This window comes from Oryctolagus cuniculus, chromosome 8 (genome assembly GCF_964237555.1).
Source record: "Oryctolagus cuniculus chromosome 8, mOryCun1.1, whole genome shotgun sequence".
Classification (NCBI taxonomy): Eukaryota; Metazoa; Chordata; class Mammalia; order Lagomorpha; family Leporidae; genus Oryctolagus; species Oryctolagus cuniculus.
Window position 1 is genome coordinate 59,438,515 of NC_091439.1, and position 21,862 is coordinate 59,460,376.

The 21,862-nt window shown below is 35.3% G+C and overlaps 1 protein-coding gene across 3 annotated transcripts in view; it reads right to left on the reverse strand.

Annotated features, from left to right (window-relative positions):
• The window catches only part of GSTCD (glutathione S-transferase C-terminal domain containing), a 142,365-nt gene that overhangs the window by 111,000 nt on the left and 9,503 nt on the right, over positions 1 to 21,862 (reverse strand). For all 3 annotated transcript variants that reach the window (XM_051819527.2, XM_008267531.4, XM_051819525.2), the window contains 3 exons: positions 20,785 to 21,252; positions 11,626 to 11,877; positions 9,828 to 9,921 (listed from right to left, as the gene is read on the reverse strand). In XM_051819527.2, coding sequence (XP_051675487.2) covers positions 9,828 to 9,921; positions 11,626 to 11,877; positions 20,785 to 21,252 — 814 coding nt within the window. The remainder of the gene's footprint in view (positions 1 to 9,827; positions 9,922 to 11,625; positions 11,878 to 20,784; positions 21,253 to 21,862) is intronic.

The window sequence follows — 21,862 nt, forward strand, 5'->3', positions numbered from 1 at the left end:
GTGGGATATCATAAGGATGTGTCCCAAGTATAAATATAAAATTGTTTCATATAGACATTATGCATATAGTATGAAAGTAATTTTATATAATATTTTTAATAATTATATGCATGAAACAAAGTTTCATAGTGTAGAACTTTCGGCTTGTGGCATCATGTTACTACTAAAAACCTTTTGGATTTGGGAGTATTCTAGACTTCAGGTTTTCAGATAAGGGAAATTTAACTTGTACCAGTAAAATCTCATTACAATATAATCTCTCCTAAAACATAGTACAAAAACAGAAATTCTGAGAATATTTTCATAGTAACCTTCTACATCCCTAAATAATAATTTCATTTCAAAAAGACCCTATAGTAATACAATATTTCTAAACTCCCAGACCTGAAAACAGCAAAACTAAAATTACATAATCTGCCTTAGTTTAACCAAGACTATAAACCTTCTGGGAAAAAGCAAATGAAACATGAATATGTCTGCTGTTATAAGATCTCTTTATCATAATATTTATGAAAACGAAGTGATTCAATTAAAGGGATGTAATGAGTAATATATTCCATGCACTCTGTAAGATCTGAACTTCTAATCAGAAAATCAACCAGGCATGAATGCTTAATGTACGCTCTTCTTGAGTTGGCAGCTGATGTATTTGATTGCTCATATTATTAAGTGAAAATATTATTTTGGCTCCATAGTAAATTAATTACAGATAAAGAAAAAATGTGGCATTTAGAAAGTTCTATTTTCATTTCTTGATACATATAAATATTAATGAAAATCTTAAACTGTAAGTTAAAATTGTTTAAAATCTATATTATAACTGAAACACATACAACCAAAGCCCAATTGCAAGCACAATACACAAAAACATATAAAAGTTTCAAAATGTTATAAAATATTTAAACATTAAAACACAAATTAATTAGTCATTGTTTTGCATACAATTAATGAAAGGCCAAAATAATGAATTTCAGTTTATACAATATCTTGGGAAGAGACTTTAATTCCCCAACAAAATTTTCTATCATTCTCAGAGAATACTAAATTATTTCCTTGATTGAAAAAATAGAATTGGCTCATGAGATATAGGTAGTATTGGCTACCATTGAGGAGGAAAATATGCAATGAGAGGGCAAACTATTCCAAAGCGCAGTTGAAAATCAAAAGTTATATTTAGCTAAACAAAAAAGTAAAGAACAGGTGAATAATTAAAGAAATGGAACATTGAAGTATTCTAAAAAATTCTCAATGGGAAGTTCCAAGATAGCAGAGTAGGGAGGGAGTTTACTGCTCTGGTATAAGAGAGGATAGCTTAAAAAAAAGTGAAGAGAGTGCAGCCTCAGGGAAGAGTTACGGAAAAAATGGCAGAGGAAATGCTATGCAAATTAGAGGGACACAGTGGACCTATGTGGAGGGTGTGGACACTCACGGCTCAGGACTCCAGCAGATGAGAGCTTCTATACCAGCATGGGAGAGGGAGGTGAGACCAGACTACAGCAGTCCAAGCCACTGGCAATAAAGCTGAAGGAAGAGCATGGAGGGAACCTGGCTTGGAGCCTTGTGAGGGATAGTGTACCAACCAAACTAGAGAAAAAAAAAGAGACACGTTGCTCTCTCCATGATCACCTTACAACAGTGTCCTGTAACAAGCCATTAGGGCGGGTGCCATTTTGAACATATGTAACAGCTGTACCAGCTTGTATATATGACCAGCAATCAGCGGAGTGGAAAATCCTGACTCTGGTGGGAAGAATTAATGAGGGCTGAGTGCTCATGAATGTGGGAGGCTTGTGTGCCAGAACTGTAAAAGAATAAATTAATTAATTAATAAATAATTAATTAAAAAATGTGAGGATGTGTGGGAGGACATACAGTGTTGCTGGGACTTTGGGCAGTCACAGTAGGACCTCCACATGCTCAGGGCTCCCTGGTTACCTGGTAAGGGAAATTGTTGGCGAATTTGAGCTTACACTGAAGACTGCACAGATCTTTTGTGTGGTCCTTGGGACAGAGCAGATGAATATTATACCCACTGGGGCTGGAGCTCAGGTACTGGTTTCCTTTAAGGAGAGGAGCTAAGCTGAGCAGAATAAATCTCCCTTCTGATAAAAAAAAAAAAAGAAAAGAAAAGAAAAGAGGAGATTTGCTATGCCAAACCTGGGTGTGTCACATTAGGCATGCCCTTCACCCTAGAGAACTGAACAGAGCTCTCTGGTCACACCCCCTAAAAACCTCTAGATATTTACTGAAAGCAGACACTCCACTTATCTACAGACACATAGTACAAAGATAAAAGCCACCACATCAGAAAAAAAAACAAAACAAAACAAAAAAAAACAAAGACGAAACCAATCAGCATCTCCACAAATGCTGAATAAAAAACATACCAATTTAATTAACAAGAATAAGGAAGAGAATGATGCCCCCAAAAGAATATAAAACTTTAGTACTGGATTGTGAAGATGATGAGCTTGAAGAAATGTCAGAAATGGAATTAAAACACTGATAATAACATTGCACAGAAGTAATCAGAAGCAAATGCATGAGCTACTGAATTCTGTACATGATATGAAAGAAAATTTCTCCCATGAAATTGAGATCTTACAGAGAAATCAAAATGAAAGGAAGAATACAATAAAAATGCAATGGAAAGTCTCAACAACAGAATCGGTAAAGCAGAAGAAAGAATATCTGACCTAGAAGATAAAGCACAGGAAATTATACAGTCAAATCAAAAACAAGAAGAGGAAATTAGAAAACTAAAAAACACTATTGGGAATCTACAGGATATTACCAACTGACCCAACATACAAGTTCTAGGAGTTCTTGAAAGCGTGGAAAGAGAAACTATTTGAAGGCCTTTATAGTGAAATAATAACAGAAAACTTCCCTAATTTGGAGAAAGAAAGGGACATCCAATACAGGAAGCACAAAGAACACCTAATAGATGTGACTAGAAAAGATCTTCATCGAGTTATATTGTAATCAAACTCACCACAGTAAAACATAAAGAGAAGATTCTAAAATGTGTGTGAGAGAAATGCCAGATTACTTTCAGAGGATCTCCAATTAGACTCACAGTGCACTTCTCATCAGAAACCCTATAGGCACGGAGATAATGGTGAGATATATTCCAAGTCTTGAGAGAACTGTCAAGCCAGAATACTATACCCTGCAAAGCTCCCGTTTGTGAATGAAGGTGAAATAAAGACCTTCCATAACAAAAAAACTGAAAGAATTTGTCAACACCTGTCCAGCCCTAGAGAAGATGCTTAAGGATGTGCTACACACAGAAACACAGAAACAAGTTCATCACTACAAAAGAACATAAAGGAGGGAAATCTCAAAGTAAAACTTAAAAGGAAATTCAAAGTAAAAAACAAGAATATATTTGGAAAAACAGCAGGACAAAGGTGTTACTTATCAATAGCCACCTTGAATGTAAATAGCCTCAACTCTCCAGTTAAAAGACACAGACTGGCTTAATGGATTAAAAAACAAAACTCATCTATTTGCTGACTATGAGAAACACACTTCATCAACAAATATGCATGCAGACTGAAATGGAAAGGATGGAAAAAGATATTCCATGCCAACAAAAACTAAAGAAGAGATGGTGTAGCCATGCTAATATCAGATAAAATAGATGTTAACACAAAAACTGTTAGGAGAAAAATAACAATTATAAACGTATATGTACCTAATTACAGGGCACTTGGATATTTAAAAGGGCTATTTAAAAGAAATGTTAAGGGATTTAAAGGGAGAAATGGATACAACACAACAGTAATGGGAAATTCAATACTCCACTTTAAGCAATGGACAGATCAACCAGAGAGAAAATCAGCAAGGAACAGATGAGTTAATCAAAACTAGACCAAATGGACCTAACAGCTATCTACAGAACTTTTCATCCTATACTTAAAGAATACACATTCTTCTCAGCAGTGCATGGAACTTTTTTGAGGACTGACTACATACTAGGCCATAAACAAATCTCGGCAAATTCAAAAAATTGAAATAATACCATATATCTTATCTGACCACAATGGAATGAAGCTGTAAATCAACAACTTAGGAATCTCTAGAACATAGAGACACATGGAGACTGAACAACATGCTCCTGAATGAACAGTGGGTCATAGAAGAAATCAAAAGAGAAATCAAATTCTTTCTGGAGTAAATGAGGATAACAACACAAAGTATCAAAACTTATGGGGTAAGCAAAAGCAGTGTTAAGAGGAAAGTTTATAGCAATAGGTGTCTACATCAAGAAATTGGAAAGGTACCAAAGATATGAGCTATCAATGCATCTCAAGGATCTAAAAAAATTGCAGCAAACCAGACCCAAAACTAGTAGAAGAGAAATAATTAAAATTAGAGAAAAAAAATCAACAGAATTGAATCAAAAAAAAAAAAAAAAACATTACAAAAGATCAGCAAAATGAAGAGCTGGTTCTTTAAAAAAATAAACAAAATTGACACACCGTTGGCCCAACTAACTGAAAAAAAGAAAAGACCCAAATCAATAAAATCAGAGATAAAAAAGGGAATGTAACAACAGATACCATAGAAATAAAAAGAATCCTCAGAAATTAGCATAAAGAGCTGTATGACAATGAACTGGGAAACCCAGAAGAAACAGATAGATTCCTAGACACATTCAACCTACTAAAGCATCCACAACCAACTAAATTGAGCCATGAAGACATAGAAAACCTAAGCAGACCCATTATAAGGATGGAAATTAAATCAGTAATGAAGACCCTCCCAACAAAGAAAAGCCTAGGACCAGATGGATTCACTGCTGAATTCTACCAGACATTTAAAGAACTAACTCCAATTCTTCTCAAACTATTCAAAACAATCAAAAAAGAGGGAATCCTCCCAAATTCTTTCTATGAAGCTAGCTACCTTAATTCATTAACCTGAAAAAAGATGCAATAGAGAAAGAGAATCACAGACCAATTCCCCTGATGAACATAGACACAAAAATCCTCAACAAAATTCTAGCCAATAGAACCAACAACACATCAGAAAGAACATCCACAAAAGAGGGATTTATCCCTGGTATGCAGGGATGGTTCAACATACACAAATCAATTAATGTGATACAGCACATTAATAAACTACTGAACAAGAACTATATAATTATCTCCATAGATGCAGAGAAAGCATTTAATAAAATAAAACACCTTTTCATGATGAAAACTCTAAACAAATTGGGTATAGAAGGAACATTCCTCAACAAGGCAATTTATGACAAACCCGTGGCCAGTGTCCAATTAAATGGGGAGAAGTTGGAAGCATTCCCATTAAGATCCAGTACCAGACAGAGATGCCCACTCTCACCACTGCTATTCAATGTAGTCCTGGAAATTTTAGCCAGAACCATTAGGCAAGAAAAAGAAATCAAAGGGATACAAATTGGGAGAAGAAGTCAAACTATCTCTCTTTGCAGATGACATGATTCTATATATAGGGTATCCAAAAGACTCCACTAAGAGACTATTGGAACTCATAGAGGAGTTTGTCAAACTAGCAGGATATAAAATCAATGCACAAAAATCAACAGCCTTTGTATAGAGACAATGTCAAGGCTGAGATTGAATTTCTAAGATCAATCCCATTCACAATAGCTACAAAAAAAAAATACCTTGGAATAAATTTAACTAAGGATGTCAAATATCTCTACTATGAGAATTATAAAACATTAAAGAAAGAAATAGAAGATATAAAAAATGGAAAAATCTTCCATGTTCATGGGTTAGAAGAATCAATATCATCAAAATGTCCATTCTTCTGCAAGCAATTTACAGATTCAATGTGATACCAATAAAATACCAAAGACATTCTTCTCAGATCTAGAAAAAAATGATGCTGAAGTTCATATGGAAACAAAGGATACCTCAGATAGCTAAAGTAATCTTATATAACAAGAACAAAGCTGGAGGTATCACAAAACCAGATTTCAAGAAATACTATAAGGCAATTATAATCAAAACAGCCTGGTACTGGTACAAAAACAGATGGAATAGAATAGAATCACCAGAAATCAATCCAAGCATCCACAACCAACTTATATTTGACCAAGGAGCTAAAATCAATCCCTGGAGCAAGGATAGTCTCTTTAATAAATGGTGCTGGGAAAACTGGATTTCAACACGCAGAGGTATGAAGCAAGACCCCTACCTTACACCTTACACAAAAATCCACTCAATATGGATTAAAGATCTAAATCTACGACATGACACCATCAAATTATTAGAGGACGTTGGGGAAACCATGCAAGACATTGGTATAGGCAAAGACTTCTTGGAAAAGACCCCAGAGGCACAGGCAGTCAAAGGCAAAATTAATAAATGGGATTACATCAAATTGAATAGTTTCTGTACTGCAAAAGAAAAGGTCAAGAAAGTAAAGAAGCAACTGACAGAATGGGAGAAATTATTTGCAAACTATGCAATTGAGAAAGGATTAATAACCAGAATCTACAAAGAGATCAAGAAACACTGCATCAACAAAACAAACAACCCAGTTATGAAACAGTCAAAGGACTTAAACAGACATGTTTTAAAAGAAGAAATCCAAATGGCCAACAGACACATGAAACAATGCTCAGGATCACTAGCCATCAGGGAAATGCAGTCAAAACTACATTGAGGTTACACTTCACCCCAGTTACATTGGCTTGCATACAAAAATCATTGAACAACAAATGCTGGCAATGATGTGGGGAAAAAGGCACATTAATCCACTGTTGGTGGGACTGTAGTCTGATAAAGCCACTATGGAGGACAGTATGGAGATATCTTAGAAATCTGAATATAGACCTACCATATGACCCAGCCATCCTACTCTTGGGATTTTACCCAAGAGAAATATAATTAGTAAATAAAAAAATTATTTGTACCTCCATGCTTATTGCGGCTCAATTCACAACAGATAAGATATGGAATCAATCTAAATGCCTGTCAACTGAAGACTGGATAAAGAAATTATGGGATATCTCCATTATGGAATACTACACAAAAGTAAAAAAAAATCCAGTCATTTGCAACAAAATGAATGAATATGGAAAACATCATACTTAGTGAAATAAGCCACTCCTAAAGGGACAAATACCATATGTTCTCTATAATTTGTGAGAACTAATAGAGTACCTAAAAGGCGATCTGTAGAAGTAAAATTGACATCTTGAGAAGGGATGACCTGTGCTGCCATTGTCTTGACTGTCAAGGAACAGTTTTGCTTTGTTCGTTTTTTTTTTGCTTGTTTTTTTTTTTTCTCTTCATATTATTTGTTGAACTCTTTACTTAATATAGAATTAATCATATGTGTATAAAGTCAATTGAGGATGGGTCTCAGTAAGAAATAAGAGTGGGAATAAGAGAGGGAGGAGGAAGTTTGTAACTGTAAAGCTGTACACTTTTGCATATATTCCTAAGGACTAACTTCTAAGGGTACAGTTTAAAAACTTGTCATGGGACCCCAAATCCCATTAAGCTGGGTGAGAAAAATGGCATCTTAAGAATTAAGTGATCATATTTAGTGTTAAAGTGAACATATAAATGGGATTAAGTATTAAAATGATCATATATAAATAGGATCAAGTGTCAGCTAATTATAATAGACAGAATTACAAAGGAGAGAAATGTTCCAACATGAGAAGCAATCCACAAAGCAGACTCATAGAATGATGATTGCTTTAAGTAACACCCTGAACTCAGATTCAGCCCTTAAGGCTTCCTGTTCTGGCGGAAAAGCCAGTGAGAGCATTTCAGGCATGGAAATCCAAGACACTGTCACCAAAATCAAATTCTGCATGAAGAATCTCTGAGTGAGGTCCCAATGGAAAGAAATGGCCATCAAAGAAGAACGTAGTTTTCTCTAAAGGGAGGAGAAAACTTCCACTTTGCTAATGGCCCTGTCTAAATACTGACAGAGTTTGTGGATTCAAAAGGCTTCCATAGGATGTGAGGGCGATCTGGCTGCGACATCTGTCACCCCACTGATCGCCAGGGTTGATTCGGCTGATCTGGCTGGCTAGGCGGGTGTCCCCTTCCTCCCTCACCACTCCATGTGCGTCCCTCCCGAAGCTGCGTGCTCGGTCGAAGAGGACGACCATTCCCGCTAGAGGAGGACTGGTCTTCAGTCAAGGGTATACGAGTAGCTGCGCTCCCCTGCTAGAACCTCCAAACAAGCTCTCAAAAGGCTTCCATAGCCAAGGTTGCTCATGTCAAGAATCTGGGGGTTCACTTATATCATATATAAGAGTGTTAATTGTTAAATTAACAACAGGAGTCATTGTGCATTCACTCCCCATGCAGGACCTTTGTCCTCAATGAGTTGTATTATGAGAGTTAAATGTAATATTTATTCTCAAATTTTGTGTGTGTGTGTGAATGTGTGTGCAAATTGTTGAAATCTTTACTTATTATAGAGTTGATCTTTTGTGAGCAAAGTTAATTGAAAATGAATCTTAATGGTTAATAGGACTGCGAAGGGGAGAGAGAGAAGGAACAGGGGTGGGGGTGTGGGTGGGAGGGCAGGTATGGTAGGAAGAATAACTATATTCCTAAAGTTATATATATAAAATTTGTATTCCTTAAAAATAAATTAAAAAAACAAAAATTTTCTATATACATAAACATCCATAATGGTATTTAAAGTTCAACAAGCATCCTTTCTATGTCTAACTGGGTTTCAGAGAGAAAGGAAACTCCATAGTACCCTAAAATAATAGAAGAGGGGTTAAAAATAAGGGACAGAAAATTGATATAATGATCTTGCAGTACACCCCAGCTTCCATGAGGATATTTGCTAGTAATAGGGATCTACTTTAACAGCAGGAAAAAGAAGAGAGGTTAGTCCTTCATCTCTAGCATGGTAGAGAGTTGGAACTCCTAACATTACATGAAAGCAGAGACCTTATAAAAGTTTATTCCTTCTGAAAAATGACATTATAATAGCCCTACTCAAAAACAAAGGAAGATGAGGGATTGTAATTTATCAGTTTAGATCTCAGATCTAGATAGAAGAGGTTGAAAGATTTGGAAGCTGAAGAATAATTCTAAGTGGCCATAAATTCTAGTACCTTGGGCTTCTTGGCATAAGCAAATATAAACCTTTTCTGTAAAAATTAGCTATAACTCAAATCCCACAAGATTCCCACAGATTGGGATAAACTGAAAACTAATTCATAATCTAAAATTACAAAATTCACAGAGAAATAAAACATAGAAGTGAGGTCAGCAGAAAATAAACAGCAGAATTAGAGTTTTATGAACATCACCTACTAAAATAAATACAGAACTTAACTTTTTAAAAAAATTATTGTAAAGAAAAAACTTAATCATAAGCAAGGAAAAATGATGAAAAAGAAATAATATACTAAGTAAAATGTAAGAATATAACTTGAAGATATTTTTCAAACAGTATTTTAAACATTTGGGGAAAATGGACCATGAATGGACATTAGGTAATCAAGGAATTTTTGTTAAGTATAATAATAGCATTGTGATTATTTAAGATGTCAATATTTTTCAGAAGTGTAAACTAAAGTATAATACTTAAGATCTGTTGCAAAATACATCACCAAAGGAAAAAGGGAAAAGTTGAAGAAAATGTAGGACAACATGGAAAATATTAAAGCTGAGTGATGTATAAATGTGAAATTTTTCATAACAAAAAAATGAAAACTCAAAAGACAGTATAATCATAGTATTAGTTGTAATCAAAGAAATAATTAGATAATTATAAGAGGGATCTGACGAGAGTATTCAGACTATGAGTAAAATTGAAGGGTTATAAAGAAAAAAACTCACCTTCCTTTGGGCTCACTGCTGCAGGAAGAATATTCCAATCAAGGGTCCAAGTAGGACAAGGGTGGGGGGAAAACAGCACCTCAATGCCTTTTTCCTAGAAAATAGTTGTTTCCAAATTAATGAATTAATAAAATCCCCCTTATGTTTTTGAATGCCAAATTTATCTTTTCTATGTTTGGCAAGAAGACACATAACTAATAATAATCATGAAATATTCCCACAAATACAAATTTACATAAAACATAATATGTTGGGGTATTTATTGATATCATAGTTACTTTCCTATTAGTTTTAATGATCAGATAATAAAAAGCAGCAATATTGGTTAGTCTTCATTTCATCAAACTCTTCCTATTTTAGGGTTTTAGAAAAATAACTATGTTGAAACAACTTATATACCACAAAATTTATCCTTTCAAAGAACAGAATTTAGTGTTTTTCAGAATGTTCAGTTGGGTAAAAACCATCACTATCTAACTTCAGAAATCTTTCATAATTCTTTAAAGAAGCTACTCTCACACACACTCAGGAATTAAACTAGAGAACTGTCGACAAAGTAACCATCTGATCAAAGCACGTCAAAATCTGGACATGCCTTGACAACTTCTGAAATCAACTATATCATCATGTTTCATGAAAAAGCTGCAGTGTTGGGCTGGCACTGTGGTGTAGCAGGCGATGCTGGTATCCTACATGGGCTCCAGTTCATGTCCCAGCTACTCCTCTTTTGATCCAGCTCTCTGTTATAGCCTGGGAAAGCAGTAGAAGCTGGCCCAAATGCTTGGGCCCCTGCACCAGTATGGGAGACCCAGAAGAAGCTCCTGGTTCCAGGCTTCGGATTGGGTCAGCTCCGACTGTTGCAGTCACTTGGGGAGTGAACCAGTGGATGGAAGACCTTTCTCTCTGTATCTCCCTCCTTCTCTGTAACTCTACCTCTCAAATACATACATAAAATATTAAAAACAAAAAAAGCTGCAGAGTTTATCTAAAGAAGTAAAGGGTTGGGGTCACTACTATTCTTTTTTGCATACTAAAAAAAATTCAGTAAACTTTCTAGTAACTATAGAACTGAAATAGCCTAAATAGGGATATATAAGTAATATTTTTCCAGTGCAAATCAGATGACTAACTCAAATTACTTCATGCATTTTCCTCTACTCAAATAAATCTTCAAATACTCTACCAAAAGGAAAGCATTTTTACAGATGATAGAGAAAAAAAGCCTATTGATATAAATTTTATAAGCAATATTATCAGAAACAAATTATAACCCAGAGGAAAATAAATCACATAAATTTTCATTGTATACAACACATTAAAATCAAAGAGTAAAGTAAAAATGAATTCCAGAAGCAAATACAGACAAAACTTTACAAAGTAAACTGAGTTATTCATTTTTGTATGTCTTTAACTGCAAGTCATCACCTCAAAATAAAAGACTGAGATCAAAACTTTCCAACAGAAAAAGATTAAGTTAAAATAATACACACAGCTGGATATGATATCACCTTGGTCAAAGTCCTGAGTATTAAAAAAGTTTTGAGAAAAACACATTTTAAAGTATACATGATTTACTTGAATCCAAAGACACATAATATTAAAAATCTCCAGCTTACTATACATCTAAATGCAAAAGGCTAATATACATATTAATTATTAAAAATCTATAAAAGATAGCTACAAATAAAGCTTATAACAAAAATAATGTCAACAAATGATTACAAGTCAGGGTAGAGTGCTTGGAAACAATATCACATGGAATTTTTCAAAGAAAATTTTAATAAAACAATGTAAATACCATTAATTTGGTCATAGTTGGTCTTGGTCCTCCTGTAAATAAAGGATCATTTTGCTCCTCTGTGCCTTGAACTTCACTTAAGTTTGCATGATGTTCAGTTGAGGTGGTCAACAACTCTGGTAAATGGAGAAACTGGATCCCACAATTCAAAGCTGCTGTTTTAACTCTTGGTACTTCCTGAATCCTCTGGTACCAAGAGGCTAGAAGTGGAAATTGTACTAGCTTCTCAGAAAATTTCTTGCAGATAACTGCCTAAGCAAGAAAAGGATAACATGTTATTATATATTTTTATTCATGGCAGCTGTACTGAGATAAATTTACATAGAATCCACGCATTTAAGTGTACTGTTCAAAAATAAATTTTAGTAAATTTATGCAGTTGTGCAACTACCACAATCTAGTTCTAGAACACTTACATCATTCTCAAAACTTGTGATTACTGGCTGCCAGTCTCCTCCCACAACCAGTTGCAGACAACTGAGGTGCTTTCCATGTTTATAATTATGCCTTTTCTAGAGTTTCATATACATAGAATTTCATATAAATGGACTTATAAAATGTATTGCTCTTTTCTCACTGGCATTATGTTTTTGAGGTTCAATCATGTGGCTATATTTATCTTATGAGTAGCAGTTACTGTGTGGATATACTATATCCTTTCAAATATTGCTGGGTACAAATTTGCACATTTACAGTTTTTGTCTATTATAAATAATGCTGCTGTACATATTTATGTGTCACTGTTTGTGCAGAAATGTCTGTCATTTCTTAGGAGTGGATATGTGGGAGTTGTATAGTAATTGCATTTCAAGCATGTAAAGTCAAGACACTGTGGCAAAAAGTGTCCTATATGAAGGTCCTCTGTGGGTGAGACCCCAGTGAAAAGAATTGGTCATCAAAGGATATACTTTTCTCAGAAGGGAGAAATGCTTATGGTCTTGTCTAAATACTGAAGTCTGTGGAGTCAAAAGACTTCTATAGCCTAGGCAGCTCATGTCAAGAAACTTGGGTGATCACTGACATCGTACATAAGAGCGTTAATTGTTAAATTAACAACATGAGTCACTGTGCACTAACTCCTCATGCAGGACCTCTGTCCTCAAACAGTTGTATTATGAGAGTTAATAGCAAAAATTATTCTCAAAGATTTACTTTGTTTTAGTGTATTAAGTGGAAGTTATTCTTATGTCTCATAAGTTATAGTTAAGTCTAAGTGCTTGCAAAAGATGTAATCATTCTTGGGTTTTTCTTTAAAGTTAACTAAGTTTCTCAAAAAAAAAAAAGAATGCTTAAAAAAAAGAAGTGAAATCAATTTCAAAATGCAATGACTTTGATCAGCCCTTGTCTCGACTGTTGAGGAACAGTTTTTTTTTTTTTTCATATAATTTGTTGAACTTTTTACTTAGTGTAATTTTCTGTGTATAAAGTTAATTGAAAGGCTGGTGCCGAGGCTCACTAGGCTAATTCTCCGCCTGCTGCGCTGGTATTCCGGGTTCTAGTCCTGGTTGGGGTGCCGGATTCTGTCCCGGTTGCTCTTCTTCCAGCCCTGCTCTCTGCTGTGGCCTGGGAAGGCAGTGGAGGATGGCCCAAGTGCTTGGGCCCTGCACCTGCATGGGAGACCAGGAGGAAGCACCTGGCTCCTGGCTTCAGATAGGCGCAGTGTACCAGCCGTAGCGGCCATTTGAGGGGTGAACCAACGGAATGAAGACCTTTCAATCTGTTTCTCTCTCACTAACCCTGCCTGTCAAAAAAAAATTTAATTGAAAATATATCTTAGTAAAAAATAAGACTGGGAACAGGAGAGGGAGGAGAAAGAGGGGTGGGAGTGTGGGTAGGAGGGCAGATACCATAGGAAGAATCACTGTGTTCCTAAAGTTGTATTTATGAAATGTATGAAGTTTGTATTCCTTAAATAAAAGGTTTCTTTGGGGGAAAAAAAAAAGACAAATGAATTGAAACAAAGATTATGAAAAAAGGCTGATCATCATATGTCATTAGAGAATGCAAACTAAAACAAGGAAATATCATAACACATCTATCAGCATGATGATAATCTGAAACACTGACAACATCAAATGATGGTGAGGATGTGGTACAACAGAAAGTCATTCTTTGCTGATGGGAATACAAAATAGTACAGTCACTTTGAAAGACAGTTTGTCAGTTTATTATAAAACTAAATATACTCTTACCATATAATCTAGCAATTGTGCTTCAAATGAGATGGAAATTTATGTCCTCATAAAAACCCGAACAGAGCTATTTTTAGCAACTTTGTTTATAATAGCTAAAACTTGGAAGTAATCAAGATACCCTTTGGTAGGTGAAAAGACAACTCTGGTATACCCACACAATGGAATCATCTCTTTGTCCAGCAAATCCATGCCATTTGTGCTATCTGCACACTAGTCACTTACATAGCCATCTAAGTAGATCTAATAGATCAAATGTTGCTGTGTCACACAGTGCTTTGTTCAAGTACCCTTTATTTTACTTAATAATGGCCCCAAGCCCAAGGTTAGTGATGTTAGCAATTCAGACAGGCCAAAGAGAAGCTATAAGTGCTTCTTATAAGTGATATGTTCAAAGTTCTAGTTGTTTTTTTTTTGTTTGTTTTTGTGTGTGTGTGTTTTTTTTTTTTTTTTTTTTTTTTTTTTTTTTTTTTTTACATGCAGAGTGGACAGTGAGAGAGAGAGACAGAGAGAAAGGTCTTCCTTTGCCGTTGGTTTACCCTCCAATGACTGCCATGGCCGGCGCGCTGTGGCCAGCACACTGCGCTGATCCGATGGCAGGAGCCGGGTACTTATCCTGGTCTCCCATGGGGTGCAGGGCCCAAGCACTTGGGCCATCCTCCACTGCACTCCCTGGCCACAGCAGAGAGCTGGCCTGGAAGAGGGACAACCGGGACAGAATCCGGCGCCCCGACTGGGACTAGAACCCAGTTTGGCGCCGCTAGGTGGAGGATTATTAGCCTAGTGAGCCGCGGCGCCGGCCCCAAAGTTCTAGTTTTAATAAGAAAAAAAAGATTCATACACTGAGGTTGCTAAGAGCTGTGGTAAAAAATGAGTCTTCTATTCATGAAATTATGAAGAAGGAAAACAGCTTTGTGCTAGTTTGGCTGGAATACCTCAACCTGCAAAATTATGGTTAAATTCCACAATAAATATTAGTTATGGAGATAAAAAAGGCATTACGTTTGTGTATGCATGTGTAAGAAAAAACACAATACACAAATAAAGATTGGTAGTAACCCTGGTTTCAAACTGCTATGGGTTGTGGATGCAACCCCTATAAATAACAGCAGAGAACCGTAGCACTATCAGAGGATTTTTCAAAAAATACAAAACAACACTTATAATAAGGTTTTAATTTATTTAAATTAAAAAACTTGAAGCTATCATTCCTGATGGAAAGTTGTATCTTTTTGTTTTCACTTGGTCAGATGGCTTCTCCCTAGCACTACACCAAATTTCAGTTTCTTTGAAAATTAGAGTGTTCTTGCTTCTTTGAGAGGCACTGTATGTTGTTTCCATAGAAACCATTATACTATCACAGATTATGACTTATCATTATAGAAATAAGTAAAAAGGTCAAGTCATAGAAAACCTCTACAAATATATCTAGCATTTAGTACCAAACCATGGACCTAAAAGAACAGAAAATTAATGATAATTCACATGTATATATATTGTATTGTGTTTCACCTGAACTTTAAGGTTAAATAAGAACAAATAATTGATAATAAGGGTAGGAGCAATGTGCAGCCCTCTTTAAATATTGCAAGCACTTAAAACATTGCCTTGTAAATAATACTAACTCAAATGAAAGAACAAACAATCAAGGATTCATTTATCTCCAGAGACTAATCCTTTAAATTGTGTTTTTCAAACTGCTATTTATGACCCACTGGGAGGTAGTGAAATCAACATAATATGGTCTTTAGAAAATGAAACAGAAAATAGAGAACACATAATATAGCCAGCTATTTTATATTTGTAAGCACATATTTATAATATAAAGATGTACATTTATTTTATACTTGATCATCTTACAAAATCTATCTTCTACAATGAGTTAAAATAAAAAAATTGGAAAAATGCTATCTATTGTAATTCTATTATTACATTTTTTATTTTCTTTTGTTTATTTTCTCTATTGGAATTCTGGGAGCCAAAGGTTTGTAATTCTTTCCAAATTTTTATTTGCCTGAGAATAGAAAAGGTGATAAAGGAATTGAACTTAAGATGTGATAAATTAATAATATCAGAAATGTTTTCTTTTCCTCAGCTTTCCTTTACTAGTTTATTATATACACATGAAATCTTTCTTTCATTTTTAAATAAGTTGTGGTTAAATAACAATAACTCAAATTCAAGACACTGAGAAGTTTTATCCTGCATGACAGATTACCCAATTTAATCAATATGCCAGGACACTGTGCTAACACACAAACAACTCAGAGACACTGAACCATAGTCATTACATTCAAGAATATACTTTTAAGAAAAAGGCTAATGGAAACTGTGAAAAGAAAATTAAATTTGTTATTAAAAAATGGTTACAGGAAAAAAAAATTACCTGGCTCATAACATTAAAACCACTATAAGTATTACAGAATTCTTTAAGGACAGGAAACCAAACAGAATGTGCTCTTAAAGCAGTGAGGGTGGCTGTTGTGGCTCAGTGGGTTAATCTGACACTTGGAACGTCCCCATCCTACACGGAGTGCTGGAGTTCAGGTCTGAGTCTTGGCGAGGCTACTTCCAATTCAGCTTCCTGCTAATGCACCTGGGATGCAGTGGTTGATGGCCTAAGTACTTGAGTCCCTGTAACCCAAGTGGGAGACCCGGATGGAATGTGTGGCTCCTGGCTTCAGGCTGGCCTGGGCTTGGCTGTTGGCAGCCATTTGAGAAATGAAAACAGCAGCTGGAAGATCTCTCTCTGTCTCTCCCTCTTTCTCTGTTACTCTTTCAAATAAATAAGTAAACCTTTAAAGAAAAGGTTAAAATATCTAAATATTAGGCTACCAAGATCACAAAGTAAAACTTCAGTTGCTTTGTAGTTAATTGTAATTTGTAATATAATGGACAGAAAATGTGTCTGAATAAACAAGATGTTAAATCTATCTAAAACATCTCCACCTGTGCATTCCTTGCAATCATTTATTACACAAAATATTTTGTGCTCACTTTATTGAAATCTCCATTCTTCTTACTCTTTTGAAATTATGTCAGAACTCCTAACAATGTAGGTGAGAAAGTATAAAAGTGAAAAACAGTAATCAAACCATATAAGTGGAAGTATATTCCTAATTCCCTATTTGTTTACTTATAAAACAGAATTGCTGGGTTAAAACTGAAAACTCTTAGGGGCAGCCAATTGGCACTTCAGTTGAGAAACCACTTGGGATGCCTGCATTCCATACTGAAGTGTCTGGAGGGAGTCCAAGCTCCTCCATTTCTGACTCAGTTTCCTGCTAATGCAGAACCTGGGAAGCAGCAAATGATGGTTCAAGTACCTGTGTGAGAGACGTGGATTGAGTTCTGGGTTCCTGGCTTTGGCCTGGCCCACTCCCAGCTATTGTGGGTGTTTGGGGAGTGGAAGAGCAGATATAAGTTCTCTCTGATTAATCACGTGGGAGATGTGGATTGAGTTCTGGGCTTCCGGCTTTTGCCTGGCCCTGCCCCAGCTGTTGTGGGTGTTTGGGAGTAAAAGAGCAGATAAAAGGTCTCTCTGTCTCCTTCTCTCTCTGCTTTCACAAAGAATAAAAATTTTAGAAAAAAGAAAAGAAAATCCCCCAAACTCTTAATAACCTAATACACAGGAGAAGATATGGAAAATACAAAATTTATCGCTAAATAGGTAGTATACATCCTTTTTGAAATATGTCAGAAAATAGTGAGAACACAATTTGTGTCATGAGGGACACTGAAAGATACTAAATATAAGTATCCTTGTCTAAAAACCAGTTTCTAAAGGAGGAATGATTTTTACTTTAGTTAAAAAATGTGTACCTAAAAAATATAATTCAATGTGTTAGAAGTTAAAATGCAGAGAATTAAATCATAAGTGTATAAACTCTTTCTAAAAATTCATAATAACTTCTGTCTTACAGAAATAATCTTTTAAATAATTATTCAAAAGTGTAGCTGTTTTCCAGTGGCAACTAGAAAAAAAACTAACAATTTTCTACTTTCAGAGTTATACATTAGCTATTAGAAGATTCTAGCAAAAGAATTTAAGGAAGAGGGGAACCTAAGAAGTGTGTGTTTTAATTTAGTCCTTTTGAATCCAATCCTACAACATTCCAGAGAGAAAACATTGTCAGGCCACTTCCACAAACAGCTGGGTTAATTTTGCTAGCTATTACCTACTAGAGAGGAAGAGAAGCTTGGAGCAGATGTATATAGAACACCTCAGCCACTCTACCTGCTACTGTCTTGCATCTTTGGCTTCATTTTTTAGCAAGACTGGATATATTTTGTGGTTCTGCTAAGTTTGACCCCTGGTAATCCAAACCTTGATTTAGCCAAATTAACTCTGCTTTTCTATGTCCTTGAGTTTATTCCTGTAGCTAAATATTCCTGGGTTCAGTTCCATGCTTCTGATCCAAACCTAGTAACTTGACCTTGATCACTAATTATGAACTTGATCCTGATTCTGAGCACTTAGACTGTCACACTATTCACTTCATTGTGTAATATAAGCCCAAAGGCTTGGCAACATAACTACTATATGAACTAAAATGACTGCTTTTTTTTTTTACCCAGGATGACTTAAAGGAAGAAAATATAATAGAAACTGCATCAAGGATTAGACAAAGAAGAATGAATTGCTCACAGCAAATGTGCAGATTCTGGAAAAATACAAGAGGAAAAAGGAAAATATTTTGAGAATTAGTTTATAAAAATGTGTCAAGAAAGAATTACTTAATCACAGAATTTGCATATTAGAAAGAGCTAAGTAAACAGGTTTTTTGTTACTTTAAACGAAGATGAAAGCTTTTTAGCCATGTCAGGTATAAATTTACTCAGTGGTAGTCAGATAGACATCCCGATCTGCGGGGGAAAGTTCTTTCTGATTAGGCAGTTTCACCTGATTAATCCCAATCAGCTAAACAGAATTTACAATTCAGCTAAAATAAAATCCAAATCAGCTGAAAAGAAGATGGTCCTCTAGATTACAACCTAAAATCACCTTCATGTAGGTGAATCCAATTCTTAACTGTTCTGTTCAGTTTAAAATCAAATCCCAAGGTCTGTTCTATCACCTTGTTCTCTTTGTAGCACTTACAATTGTCTTATGTAGAAGTTACACATTTGCTCACTTGTTCATTGCTATTTTTCTACTAGAATATTAACTTTATGAAGGCTAAGACGTTATCTGTTTTGTTCATTACTATAATCCTAGTGCCTACAACAGTGCCTGACATATACCATAAATTTTAAAACTTTTAAATTTCTCAAATGAAATTAATCAAAGTGGATGGGCCACTTTGATCCAATTTCTTATGAAATTGGAAAAAAAAAAACATAATTACCCAGGGAAGTCATGAAAACCAAATCTTTCAAAATGTATCAAATGACTAGTCTAATGACAAGTTGGTTATAGAAGGGAGGGGTCAGAGAAAAGAGAACCTAGGAATAATTTGGCTGCAACAAGAAAAAAAATTCAAATAGCTAGTAGGAGGATTTTGAATGCTGTCATCACATAAAAAGGATAAATATTTGAGGTGATGAATATGCTAAAAACCCCGATTTGATTATACAATGTATACATGCATCAAAACACTGCACTCTATAAATATGTATAATTATTTTATATCAATTAAAAATGAAATTTTTAAAATTCAATGTCTTCTCCCAAAGCAGCTCCATGGACACTTGAATTTAAATGGCATTTGAAACTTAAGAAAGTAATCAGGGGCCATCGTTGTGGCATAGTGGATAAAGCCACCTCCTGCAATGCCAGCATCCCATATGGATGCTGGTTTGAGACCCAGCTGCTTCAGTTCTAATCCAGCTCTCTGCTAACGTGTCTGGGAAAGCAGCGAGAGACTGGGAAACTCTTGACTCAGCCCCAGCTGTTATGGGCATTTTGGGGGTGAACCAGCAGAGAGATATTGATATCTCTCTCCCTTCCTCTCTCTGTGTAACTCTGACTCTCAAATAAATAAATAAATCTTAAAAAAACGAAGCAACATCTTTTTTCAAATCATTTAATTGTGAAATTATTTTTGTTGCCAATCTTATTTTGCTTCAATTTTGAAGAAAAAAATGTTCTTTAGGGAAATGACAATTTAGAACATTTAGTAGTGAAGTGCCAACCTCCAGACATGAGATTTTTGTATAGATTTCATTAGAAGTATTTTCTCATGTGTCACTAGAGATACTGAAGTGCTGGTGAAGTATAATGAAAATAATATCTGACATTTGATAGCTTAGCAGGGTCAGAGTAAAATGCTTCAAAACAAAAACGCAGCTCTTGAAAACCAATTAGAAGGCTGCACTCTCACTTTGTTCTTTTGTCCTCTTCAGAGATGATTGGGGGAAAAGAGAGTGAGGGAGAGGTAGGGAGGGAAAAAGGGAGGGAGAGAAAGAGATTGATATCCCTTCTAGGAAAGAAAATTTTCCGTCTACTTGTATTTTCTCCCAGAGCATAGAATAGCATGGACTGCTATATTAATTTTATAGAGAAGAACGAAGCACAGAAGCAAGGCTAAAATATTTCTCATTTGATAAATACATCATAAGATTAGTATTCTAAGTGACTACTTAATTGTAAAATGTAGCTAGCAAGACTTTTTAGTTCTAGTTTTTTTAAACACTGGCCCATCGATCACAATAGCAACTGAGAAATTAATAAACATAACAATTACTAAAATTTTAGCAATTCAAAAGGCATAATAATTATTAACATTTGAGAGCTTCCTATATAATAAACATTGGTTCTTCCTTCACAGCACATAAATTTTCCTTTGTTCCTTATACTAATCCTATTAGATAGGTATTATTACCTCCATTTTACAGATAAGAAAATGTGACCATTTTAAAAATTGTTCAGGAGCATAATGATAGTAAAAAGTGGCATTAGAATTTAAACGGTCAATTCCATGGAGTGAAATTCATAATAATGTAAACACTGCAGGGAACATCTTACCAGAAAGTGATGGACACAGGGCAAGAGTACAATATCTGCCAAAGTAAAGTAAAGGCCTTCAGCAAACACATGCTCCAGAGGAGGAAGGTCAGAGGCTTTCGCTTTTCTGATGTGAGAAGGCTCCCTGTTGGTAGGAGCTGGCTCTTCCTGTACAGCGAGCTTTGAGAATGCCACTTTCAGTTCCAGACTCTTGGATGAGGAGTCCCGCTCTTCAGAGGTTTCCTGGGTATGGCTCTCGTTCTTCACTTTTCCCTTAGCATGGGGAGGCCCAGCGTCAGAGGCCTTCTGTTGTTTCAGCTTCTGCCTCCGGAGTTTATCATCATTATGCACTCTAACAGGTTCGCTGAGCTTTTTCTCCAGCTCGAGGATTTCTACAGGAATAGTTGGGAGCTGGTCAGAAGACTCTCTGAGGAAATTCTCAATAGCCAAAGGGATGGTGAGTTCACATAGCCTGGTCCACTGACTAACCTAAAAAAACAAAACAAGAAATGAAACGATTCTTCACTTTTAACATAGGTTGAAAGAAAACAACTTGTCTGATTGAGAAGCAAAACTGGTTAGAAAATTTAAGGCTTGAGTTAAACCACCTCTATTGTGGGTTTCATGATACATGAAGAGGCCTATTACCATACTTCAGAGTGAAAACATTGAGCAATAGAGGTTAGGGATTCCTGTAGCCAGTTCCTGAATAAATCATTACTTCCCAAAGCCTTCAAAATACATCCATCCACCCACATCCACACATCCACATAACAGCAGGGCTCCCAAAGCATTGCTACTTCAGCTCCTGCCTACATATAAAAACGTTCCCTTTACAAATCTGCCACATTAAAAACAACAACAACAAAAAAAACCAAAAACATATAAATCAAAGTTATTCTCTTAAAATAATGACTCCAAACTTCATAAATTAGCTAATAAATTGTTTTTCAATACCTCACTGAAAATATTGGCATACATGAAGGGCTACTTTAATTTATTGGTTACTGTTTTTAAATGAAATGATCTTTCCAAGAAGTTAAAATAAATTAAGTGTGCTACCACTTTGTAGCTTTAAATAATAAAGAGCGGCATTATA